Source organism: Delphinapterus leucas, chromosome 21 (genome assembly GCF_059928025.1).
Source record: "Delphinapterus leucas isolate spDelLeu-1000000601 "Yukka" chromosome 21, BTC_Dleu_Yukka2, whole genome shotgun sequence".
In the NCBI taxonomy this organism is placed as follows: domain Eukaryota; kingdom Metazoa; phylum Chordata; class Mammalia; order Artiodactyla; family Monodontidae; genus Delphinapterus; species Delphinapterus leucas.
Genome location: NC_143149.1, coordinates 33,548,607 through 33,560,583, shown reverse-complemented (window position 1 = coordinate 33,560,583; position 11,977 = coordinate 33,548,607). Strand labels below are relative to the sequence as shown.

The 11,977-nt window shown below is 49.8% G+C and overlaps 1 protein-coding gene across 2 annotated transcripts in view; it reads right to left on the bottom strand.

The window, feature by feature from the left end:
* HGSNAT (heparan-alpha-glucosaminide N-acetyltransferase) overlaps nucleotides 1-11,977 on the bottom strand; it is a 48,563-nt gene continuing 36,586 nt past the window's right edge. The window contains exons 11-18 of one of the 2 annotated variants that reach the window (XM_022571367.3): nucleotides 11,126-11,241; nucleotides 8,843-8,964; nucleotides 8,353-8,479; nucleotides 7,205-7,291; nucleotides 5,445-5,522; nucleotides 4,776-4,846; nucleotides 4,574-4,686; nucleotides 1-3,928 (exon numbers count right to left, since the gene is read on the bottom strand). In XM_022571367.3, the coding sequence (XP_022427075.2) occupies nucleotides 3,747-3,928; nucleotides 4,574-4,686; nucleotides 4,776-4,846; nucleotides 5,445-5,522; nucleotides 7,205-7,291; nucleotides 8,353-8,479; nucleotides 8,843-8,964; nucleotides 11,126-11,241 (896 nt within the window). In that variant the 3' untranslated portion in view covers nucleotides 1-3,746. The other variant, XM_089903807.1, reaches the window with a different exon arrangement.

Genomic DNA, 11,977 nt, shown 5'->3' with positions numbered 1-11,977 from the left:
TTTAATCAAATAGAAGAAAAACTTTATTTATGGAAGTGGAAGGGTGTGACCTCTAATAAGATAAAATGCAAGAACGAACAGCCATGAAAGGTGGGAAAATAGAAAAAGAACTGACCTCTGTCGAGAAAATCCAGCAGTCAGGACAGAATCCCACCAGACTCGAGATGGTAATGGACACCGCGGGAAGCCGTGGGCTCGGCCCTGCGGGGAGTGAGGCCAGCTGTCCTTACAGCTGTGTCTGGGATGCATTCTGCAAAGGAAAGCTAGCGGGATGCTGGCATCTTTTATCTGGCGCAGTGTTTGCAACATACATAATTAGATAAGGGGGTTACAGGGTCTGGAGCATCTTATGACATGACGCAAACATCTAGCATTTCTATCAACTTTGAAATCGGAAACACATGTAGCCTGAAGAAAAACAATGTTTTGGAACTAATGCCCAACAAAAACTGATTACCGGGAGAAAAATGGTGGCTTGCTACACCAGTGAAAACAGATTACACAGCTATGCAGCTGAAGACAACCACTGGCGATGCGTCTTCCCGCCTAATTTCAAAGTTTAAACAAAAGGTGTGTTTAAAACCTCAGAAGCTGCATTGTTCACAGGGCCATGGCTGCTACAGCGTACTGCTTAGGATTTTTAAAGATCTACCCCTAGTTTTTTACGATTGATGGAAATCTCTTTCTGAAAGGCAGCTTGATTTGTTGAGAAAATTTCTCGAAGTCCTTTTGTCGCCCCCATTTATTTGGAAAACAGGACTACATTAAAGGAAAAATAAAAAATAGTATGTTGACTTTCATTTAAGCTGATACCATCTGATACAAACCAGATTATTGTGCATTTATGAACGAGGCCCTTTATGGACCAGAATGAAGTGAGGTCAAGTGTAAGAGCAGCAGTTTATTCACCTAATTATAAAGCGGAATTAGGAATATAAGTGCAAAAAATGAATAAACAATGTCAAATTATTACATCCCCACTCCAGGACAGTACTTTCTGCTTTGTTACACAAGGACTCCACCCAACTTCCCCACAGGATGCACTGTGACATGGGTTTTCTGCAGCCACCGCTGCACACAGTTGTCCCCACTGCCATGTCCCACTCCACCACTCACCCTGCACACTCCCTGCCCTCCCCAGGGAGGTGCCAGCTGTCCCCGCTCAGCCCCGGGCCAGGCCAGCCCAAGCTCCCTCGTCACGGCTGGTCTTGCACAGTTTGGGAAGCGTTTTCTGGCCAATAACGTTATGAGGCACAGAGGGGATGCCCGCTCCCTCCCGTGTGGCGCTGGCCGAGTGTGTGTGTCTGTCGTGATGGCAGTGGGGTGGGCATCTCGGCCGTGAAGTGACCTGAGCGGGAGCCTACCCGCCGTGGGACCACTTACGTGCGATGCTCTGCTTATAACCCAGCTGGATGGGGAGTTCCTGCTCCATCCGGCTCAAGACATCCTAACCGATGGACACCCCGACTTGAAAACTGCTTCTGGAGAGGCCCAGCTCAGCCTTACCTGCTGAGACTCGGGATGACATAGCCATGACCACCCACAAATGTGCACCGCAAGAGAGGGGTTTCCTCAAAGATGATAGCTCTCCCCACGCGCACGCGTGCGCACACACACACGCACGCGCGCACACACACACATTAGCTCCAGATACACGTGAAATTTTACCTATGAAAAGCAAACCCACCACCCCATTTTGCTTTCACACGTTTATTTAGCACCTGGCTCTGCACGGGCCACTGTGGCGTGCATGAAGAATGTGCCTTATCCTCCACAAGCTCACAGGCCAGCGTGGGAAACTGGTCATGTACCCAAATCACTGTCATACAAGGCAGAGAGCAACAAGTGCCACAAGATTGAGCCCAATCAGATATTACGAGAACTCAGAGCAAGAAAATATTACTTAGGGACAAGACTAAGAGATTAGAGAAGGTGCCTTAGAAGCAGGGGGCGAATGTGATAGGTCAAGGGTCGATGGGAGAAAATTAAGGGGACTAATCAAACTCAGGGGCAGGAGGCAGCTGATGGTGCTGCAAGTAGCAGGCTGGGTCCAGGGGGCTGGACACAGCCGAGAAGGTGTGCTGGGCTCAGCGGAGGACGGCTCTACCTGCCAGCAAAGCTGTTCCAACTTCAGGGTAAGTGCTTATAAGGAGGTGATGTGAGTCAGCTCTGTCTATGAAGTGTAATCTGGGGCAGTGGACAGTGGCTTTACAGAAGGAGGGACTGAGGGAAGGAGGCCGGTTGAAAAATGATTCCTCTTGGCATCTGGGCAAGAGTTAACAGGCAGTGACCGTGAGAACTGAGACGACTTGGCAATGACTAAACATGGGAAAGGGGGACAGAGGAGGTAAAGCGGGTGAAAGACAGTTTTATCCGAGAGACAGAGGGTCACCTGTCCGCAGAGCTGGGACAATCCAAGCCGGAAAGGCTTGTGTTTGAGAAGAGAGGGTGGAGGGGGGGAAGCCTGAATGCTGGTGGACACCCAGGTGGACAGGTACAAGTTGGGATGAGAGTTCGGGTAGAGATGGGGTAGCTGGAAACTCACTATCCATGCAGGGTGATAGCTGACATCAGGGGACAGGTCGAAGTGACCCCGTCTCACCATGCAAGGATGCTCCAAAGTACAACCTATTGCCACATCTTCCTTCAACGTGGAATTCTCACAGGAAATCCCTAAGTAGGATGCTGCAAAACGGGGGTGCTGGTCCCCTGTGTTCTCCTCCTTCACTCCTGAGAAACAATTCTGCAGTTTGGTGATTCCAAGCAGGAAAGCTGCCTCCACTGTGGAGGGTCATTCTGAAGAGTTACTCTGATGAGAGTTTTTTAAACTTCTCATTTATTTTGAAGAGTTTTCTGTAACAAAATTATTTTTCTAAGGATTTCAGAAATGCCACTGATGTCTCCCACCCCACTGGGTCTCAGAGCTGGAGGGGAGCTGAGCGGGCAGCACCGTGTCCCTCGTTGTGAGGGGACCTGCCTCGCATCTGACCCGGCAAGGACGCCACAGCAGAAGCCCGGCCGAGACCATGAGCTTCTCTCTCTTCCTAGAGTCAGAGGATGGCCTGGGGGACCAGCTACCACCCAGACACACAGACAGAAAGACAGACAGGCAGGCAGGAGGTGGGTGGGTAGAGAGATAGGTATATGCAAGGGTGTCTGGGAATAACACATCTACTGTTTCACTTGTTTTTCAAATGAGGAAAAGGAGAAAATGGCTTCTGATAGAAAGGCATTTTTTTGGACCCACCAGTTACTTACAGATCTGAAAGGAGATTACTTGGAATTTCTTGAAATACTAAACTGTACGTAACTGAAATATGTTAGACTATGTTACCACACACTATACCCAATGAGCTTCACAGTCAGACACAACAGAAACGGTGGTATCTTGGTCGGCGTGGACCAGCACAGAAAGACAGTCTGCAGGAAAGATCAGTAAGGTCAGACCTTAGGTGGTCACAGAAGCAAAATGGCCTGGTTAACTCCCCTGTGAAAAATTAGAGGAGAAATCCTTAGAATGAAGTTGCAAAGGCATCCATTTCTACAGAAGATGGAGAAAGACAATTACGTTTCAGATGTCTGAGTCTCACGTATAGAGTCAGATGAGCCACGTCCGATAATCAACCAGCCTGAGCACGTCCGCATCTCCCCCAATAACCTGGAAATATGCAGTTTTATAACGAATGGCTCCTTTTAATGATGCCCCAGGCCCTGTCGTCTGCTAGCAACACATCTCAGCTTGGGCCTCAGATTTTCCAAAACACCTTCTTCTTATAGAGAATGTAAGCGATGAGCACCCAGAGTGCAGTGGCGACTATGTTCTGAACGAGATGCTCCCTGTGTGACTGGTTGTCCCCCAGCCTCCACTGGAAGGGGAAGTAGCTGGCGAAGACCTCGTGGCCCACGTACACCAAGATCGAGTTCATTCCTGGGGAAACACAGCTGGTTATCGACTTAACTCTCGAAATTTGCCTTTAGTTCAGTGAAAAAAGAAAAAGTGTCCACTTGTTATTGGCTACACCAAAAATAAGTGATGCGAATCTTAGAGATTTGAGTGTGAACCTTATCCAAAAATTATTAGAAAACATTCCTTTGGTAAGTGTAATTCTGGAATACCAAATTTGAAAGGAAAGCCAGAATTATTCATTTATATTCTCTACACAGAAAACTTGAGGACCAATGAGCGTAACTGTTACTGGACTCGGGGCTGAAACGAGTCACTGAAGTCATCTGCTGTCTCTCGTCTCGGGCAGAACCCGTGCATCTCTGCGTGGTGTCTCTTAGGCACCGCCTGTAGGGCAGGGGGTTTACATGAGAAAGCACGGCCCTGTTTGTGAAGCTCGAGGGACTGGATGACGTGCCTGAAGCGGCCAGAGGGGTGCATTTATGATCCCACAACCTAAATGGTAAAACGAGGTGGCGCTGCTCGGGGACAGGCCCAGCAACGCCCTGCATGGACCCCCTCGGACCCCCTCGGTTGGCACCTTGGACACACCCGGCACCCGCGGCCTCTGGCCCATCCGCTGGGTCCCCTCCTCCACGAGGCCTGGGGCCGGTTGGTGGGGGGACTCACCAGGGTAGAAGAACGGGGTTCCCGTCCACAGCCCCTTCACATCCACAACGGGGTACAGGACCAGCAGGATGAAGAAGGCGAAGGAGCTCAGCGTGGTGACATAGGAGATGGACCTGGGGGACAGCGGGCATCTCAGGGCTCCCGAGAGCACATCCAACGCCAGCCCGACCGGATGTGAAAACGACAGGCTTTCTGTACCTACCACAGGTTTTTGTTTACTGGAATAAAGCCTTCATTTTCGGAAGCCTTTGTCAAAGCAACAGAAATAAACCCCTAGAAGCGGGGAGAAAGATGTTAAAGTTTTTTACATCATCTCAAGAAACAACTGTGGTTCAAAACTGAAGAAAAGGAGTGACTTAATTGCTTAGGGAAGGCTGAAAACTGTGCCCTCCGTTTTATTCTTTTAACTGGAAAAACATTTTTAACATGTGTAACTAAAAATGTTCTCCAAAAAACCTCTTTTCAGCATTACTCTTGAGTTGAAGGTAAACGACCTGATCAACTGGAGTGAATCCGTGGAGGAAACAGGGCTGCCAGGTCAGGGGTGAAAGAACAGCTAAGCTTATCTTTTGCCCCCAGTGAACCTGTTATCATTGGCCTGGTCCTTCTGGCAAAGGTCCCCACCAGAACCCACACCTCCGCTCCATTTCCTCATATCTTCATTGACTTATTTATAAAGACATTTTCCTAAGAAAATCAACCTGAGAACTTAGGTGTCGAGACTTTTCCTCTCTGATATTCAAGTGAAGAATGTTACCGATGCGAAGTGACAGCTGCTGTCTATCCCACGGTCGGCCACTAAACATTTTATGTCTTTGAAATGTGTATGTGTGAAGAGAAGGAATTTCAGTGAGGACCATCCGCTACTCACAAGGAAACAACCCCAGGCAGCGAACCTGATCAGGATGCCTTTAGTCTGATCCTTGTAATACAGGAGTATTTTCCCTGCCTGGGGAAGAAAACACACAGTATGACCAAGAGAATCACCTACGATGTGTTCTTATTTCATACTCATCCACTGTCCTAACCGCTCGACAGGCGGACTCACCTGCAGGTACCGGGGTTACAAGGGGATGAACGGTACCCCTGCCCTTGGCTAGTGGAGGCCTAGAGGCACAGGGACCACTGGGGCGGGAGGGAGGGAGGGAGGGAAGGGGATGCACAGAGGAGGTACCGCCAGGCTGAGGATATGAGCGCAAAGCAGGAACAGTGTCTGGGCAGGAAGGAACAGCATGCACAGGAGTATGTCACACAGGTGAAAACACACAGCCTCCCCGAGGTGCTGCAGGTAATTCAGAAAGGCTAGGGGTGGGCAGAGGTGGGAAGGTGGGAGCAGGTAGGCACGAGCTTTCTCCCACAGGTGATGGGAGCCAAGGAAAGTCACTTTTCCCCCCCAAAGTGACAAGGAACCAGCTCAGGCTGGCCTACAAGATGGCCCAGTCTGGCAGGGGTACAGAAGAGGGACAGAACAGTGTGGACCCAGAGGCAGGGAAACACTTTAAAAACAGAAAAATCTGGACTTTGCATAGCCCCGCCCCCCTGCAAATTAGGAATTAATTTCTGAAAACATCAGAGAAAGTGTTAATAATAACTTAAAATAGCTAAAATTTATGAATGTCCCGGTCTTAGAACCTTATGTGAATTAACTGATTTAGGTGCGCCTGCTTATTCAGGTGCCACTGAATCACAGGGGGTGCAGTAACACTCCCGGGATGGCCCGGCTAGTAAGCGGGGTCAAGTCCAGGCCCCGGCGCCGGGCTGCAGTCCTCAGCACCCGCCCTCGGCTGTCCTGCAGGCGCAGATTTACCTGGAGAGCATATGGGGGGTTAAATACACTTATGAATAAAAGCACCCAATGTAAACTCTGAAGTGCTGCAGAGACAAAGGCAGTATCTCTAAATAGGAAATTATTTCATCACCAAAATGTATATGCTGTAGACCTGCACTGTCCCACGTGGGAGCCACTGGCCACCTGTGACAATTTCAGTTTAAATTTAAATGACGTAAAATTAAAAACCAGTTCCTCCGTCAGACCAGCCACGTCTGAGGACTCAGCGGCCACATGGACAGCTCACGTGGAGCATTTTTACCGTTGCAGAGGCCCCCCCCCACCAGGAGGCTGGACCCGGTCTTTCCCCTCCCCATCATCTCCCTTCTAATAATAGTTTCAAACACCAATAAGGAGAACTTCAGCAAGGAAAATCTAGACTGCTCAGAATCCTAACAAAACATGTGAGAGAAGCCAAGAACAACCTGTACTGACTTTGGCATAAAATAGGCATAACCTGAAACTGTGTCAACTGTACACATAAGGTGACAGGTGACCTTCCGAAGACTGCCAGCCCAGCAGGGACCCCTCTCAGCCAGGGGCTGCTGTGCACCCACTGCCGAGATGAGCCATATGAATAACTTCTTTGGAGAATATAGGAATTATACCTAATTATTTGAAAGTGCTAAATTTTAGCAACCTCTGGTTTTGACAACCTGTCAAATATAAACAGAATTTATTAGGTCTGAAACACAGAAGATGTGCTTCCAGTTACTTATTTTAATCAAATGGTTTTTGGATTAGTAATGAATCAATGACCACGAACTGTCAGGAACACGCATTCTCATGAAATGAACAAATACCTGAACTCCTAAAAATGCCATCACGATGGAGTTGATGGTCCCCAGGATGCCTTCTGGGTCGTAGGCCACCTCGGTGTGATAAAGCACCTGACAGGGCAGGACAAGAAGGCGGGACTCACCCAAGGATCACAAAAAGCACACAACAACTCACAGACAAAATGCAAACTCGGATACACCCCAGTATTCAATATTTTTGGTTTTGCTGCAGAAATTCACTGCTAACTTATGGGGATGACGGGCAGAATACTCCTGGCCAAGAAAGTGTGTGGCATGTGACACTCTGGCATGTGACACTCTCCCCACATGGGAGACCGTGCTGGGCCCTGTGGCTGTGACACTACACGTCCCTAACCAGCTTCAAACACCACACATGACACCTTCTAATTTTCAGGTTTACTCTTTGCGGCCAACTCTACTGTAACATTGACAGCTTCCTTTCTTCTTTTAAGGCAGATAACGATAAGAAAAATACCTTTGTATTATTTCATTATAAAAGAAATCGTTATTGTAGAAACGGCAGAAATTTGGAACCAGTCATTGCAGTGGGTGCTGGAAGGCACTGCCCAGCTATCTGGCCTCTGCCTGTCCATTCCACCCCTTTTGCAACTAAAGCATCCACTCCCCCGGCTGCTAGACGTATCCATGGCCCAAAGATCTCAGCAGCTTCTGGATTTGTCCCTGAAGACAGCTGCCCCTCAGGAGTCGCCCTCTGGCCAGGCCATCACATCCCACCAGGGATGTCTAGGGCCTGGTCCCTCACCCCACTGAGAACAACCCTGAGGGGCCGCCCCAGCCCCCAGGAGACCAGCGGGGGCCTGCGTGTGGCTGTCCCCACTGCCCCGTCCTGTTTCCTCCAGACCCACACGTGCTGATCCCAAAAGCACTGCCTGACAGACCTCCCTCACAGGAAGCTGTCCCCATACCTGAGATGTACAAGAAAGCACCTTGCTGCACACCTGACACCAGGCAGCCAAAGAAATGTCTACACGCCGCCCACAACCAACACTAAACTGAAGTCTATAAAGTCAGCCAACTTTTCAAATAAAACTTTGTTCCATCCGAGTCTATTTCACGGACACAGTTGGGAGCTGGCTCTTTCCCTTCCTTCCCCTCAGTGTCCGGTTCCAGTCGGAGCCGAGCTCACTCACAGCCGAGGAAGGATGCTGGTGAAGGTGATGGTCTCCCAGGAGCAGGCGGTCAATGTAGCCGGCAGCGCCTCCCGTGCAATTCGGATACTTGCCCCCATCTCCGAGGCCCCCGGGGCCCAGATAGCCGCTGGGGAAGCGAGAACACTCACTTCACCCACCAGACTTAGGAGCAGGGGGATGTACACTGGTGATGTGTGTGCCCACAAAGAGCCGCAAACGCCCACCAGCCTGACGACCCCGGGGCGCCATGCACGTCCACTGCGGGGCCCCTGACTCGACGGCTGCCCGAAGGGTAAGGTGGGGGGCCCAACGTCCGTCCCACCGACCCTGGAAAACCTCATGGAGACAGGCCTCTGGACACGTGCCCAAACCCCCTCCCACACAAGGGGAGAGGAGAGAGAGGAAGGGAGGTCCCAATGTGGGAAATCCGACAGCTGTAACCCAGGGGCTCGGACTTGGCAAAAAAGGGATTCCCGCAGGGCTGGCTCACGTAGGGCATCCGGGAACAGGTAAGAAGAAGGTCAAGGCCAGCCAAACACCTTCCAGCATCAGGATGAAGAGCCACTGGGGCCAGCTGGATGTGATGTCCAGCAGAGAAAAGCAGCTTCTCTCCTGCAGGGGCGGGGCGTAAAAAACGTGAACTAAATGCAAGTTGAATGGGAAACAATACACAGTGCAGTACGTGTACTCAGAAAATTCTCTGTGACGCTCCTCTTGGCCTTTATGGTAGTAACACAAAATAGACGCGTGTTTATTCCATATGTGGCATGTGGTCTAGATGCTTCATCTCTCTTATGATATAGCACAGTAAAATGCCAGGTAAGAAGAAATCAGTGGACAATTCCACTCCTATACCCAAGAGATCTGAAGAGAGATGTTCGTACAAAAACTTGTACACAAATGGACATAGAATCACTATGCGTAATATCCAGAAAGTGGAAACAAGTCAAATATCCATCACCTGATGACTGGACACAAAATGTGGTACATTCATAAAATGGAATGTTATTCAGAAGTAAAAAGGAATCAAGTACTGATGGTATAACATGGATAAACCTCAAAAAATATTCTGCTAAATGAAAGAAGCCAGACACAAAAAGCCACATATTCTATAATTCCATTTCTAGGACATGTCCAGAACAGGCAGATCTATAGACAGAGAGTAGATTAGGGGTTGCCTAGGGCTGGGGGGACCTGGGGTTGGAGAGCGGCTGGTAGTGAGGACACGGTGTTTTGGGGGATAACGAAATTGTTCTAGAATTAGACAGTGGTGACGACTGCACGACTCCGTGAATATACTAAATAATCCCGCAATATTATGCCTCAAATGTGTAAGCTTTATGGTATGTGAATTATATCTCAATAAAGCTATTATTTTAAAAAGAAATAAACGGACTTCCCTGGTGGCGCAGTAATTAAGAATCTGCCTGCCAATGCAGGGGACACGGGTTCAAGCCCTGGTCCGGGAAGATCCCACATGCCGCGCTGCAACTAAGCCCGTGCGCCACAACTACTGAGCCTGCACTCTAGAGCCCGCGAGCCACAGCTATTGGGCCCGCGAGCCACAACTACTGAAGCCCACGCACCTGGAGCCCGTGCTCCGCAACAAGAGAAGCCACCGCAATGAGAAGCCCGCGTGCAGCAACAAAGAGTAGCCCCCGCTCGCCGCAACTAGAGAAAGCCTGCGCGCAGCAACAAAGACCCAACACAGCCAAAAATAAATTAAATTAAAAGAAATATAGCTATATTTTAAAAAAGGAAAATAAAATTTAAGCTTTTGGAGCTCTTCTGGTTGAGCGAAGGAGAGGTGCAGCCCACCACTCCTGGTGTCCCCCCAGCCCTGGGCTCCACTGTGGGACCTGGATGAGCCTCGCAGACCCTCCGGTTCCCCACAGCCAGCAAGGTCAGGTTCACATGTGCACATGGAGCCCCTGCATGCCTTCCATAGCCTACAGCAGAGGGCACGGGTGCGCCAGCAGGGGTCGGGGGGGCGTGGTGTGAAGGAGTGAAGTGTAAATGCTCTCCAAGCACGTAAAACCGAGGGATCATTACAGGAAAAACCAAGAGAACCGGGGATTCGGTGATGAATTTGCTAGTTACCCACACAGGAAGGAGCTGGACAACAAATACAGCTTTATTAACTTACTGTGAAGTAGGACCCCAAATGGAAGAATTTAAATATTTCCACCTGAAGTTTTACTTCCGTTGGAGGAAAAAAAAATAGTTGTCATCTGAGTAAACTCAACTCAGCAATTTATAATGAGACAGAAAGTAATTTCAAAAGAGGTGAGATGCTCACATACTTCTTACAAAGAAGAAACAGGAAGCGGCCCAGGGCGAAACTGTCATCTCCTGGCCCGACATTGGCACTGTCCAAGTCGAACCTCTGCAGCATGTGTGTAGACACTGAAATGTTCTGTGAGGTTTTTGTGTATCCTTACCACCAGGAAATTGAAAAACTGGCAGTAAGTCCCCCAAGAGGCTGGACCAGCCAACTAGAAGATGGTGATGTTATTTAACGCCATCACATTCATTTGATTAATGGAAACTGAAATATGTGTTAAGAGGGTAGATCTCATGTTATGTGTTTTTTACCACAATTTAAAAGAAGATTGATATAAAGACTAAATAAAAATAACTAATTGAAGAGAAAAAAGAATGTTTTTGACTGAGTTAAAGAGTCTTGTAGTCTCTGGTACTGCACTCAAAACTAAAGAAAGTTCTACCACCTAAACAGGGACCTCTCCCCCTTTTATAATGCAGGGTTTCTCACCGAGGTGCAGATCTCAGGCACGGGCTTGGCAAAGAGCAGCTCCAACACGGCGACCACAAAGTAGGTGCCCCCGAGCCGCTGGAGCACGCCGGGGATGCGCGTCTTCTCCCAGGACACTGCGGGACGCACAGGGTACGGGGGTGTCAGCCAGCACTGCTCACTTCACCCCAAGACGACACCACTGTTTCCTGAGGCGGGAGACAGACTTCCATTGCACCTGAGGAAGTTAAGCTCTTGGAGATGGAAACACACGTGGTCAAGGGCCTGGCTCACACACGGCAGTGAGGCTGGGCTGAGAGCAAGGGTCCAGCTCGGTGTGGGGATAAAGTGTGGACGCCCTCGGCCCTGAAGCCCTGCCCCACCCTGCCCCGGCCTTTCCCATCAGGAGTGTGGACTCAACTCACATCCAGCAGGAACCTGCAGACCCAGCGCAGCCCGTGGACTGTCCCTGCCATGCAGGCTACGTGACTGTATCACTGCCCGAGGCTAACCCTGTAAGGACCCCCACAGTGTGTCCTCCTGGGAACAGCAGCCCTCTGATGGGTGATCCATCGAATGGACTTTTCTGTGACACCTTCCCTTAGCACCCCACCTCCTCCCGTTGCCTGAAGCCTTAGTGCTTCTTGCCTGAGGGGTTCACCTGGCACCTGCCTGGATAAGTACTTCTTCTTTCTGCTAATGACACCGTAAGCCCCTTGAGGACGGTGGCCGCTGCCTTCTCCAGTTCCGACACTGGTCCCCAGGACAGGGCTCACATCCTTCCCTCAGCTTTCCTGTCCCTCTCACGCCACTCAGTGACAGAGATGTCATACCTTTCCTGCAGCCCAGGGGCATTCAGGTGATGGCAAGGTG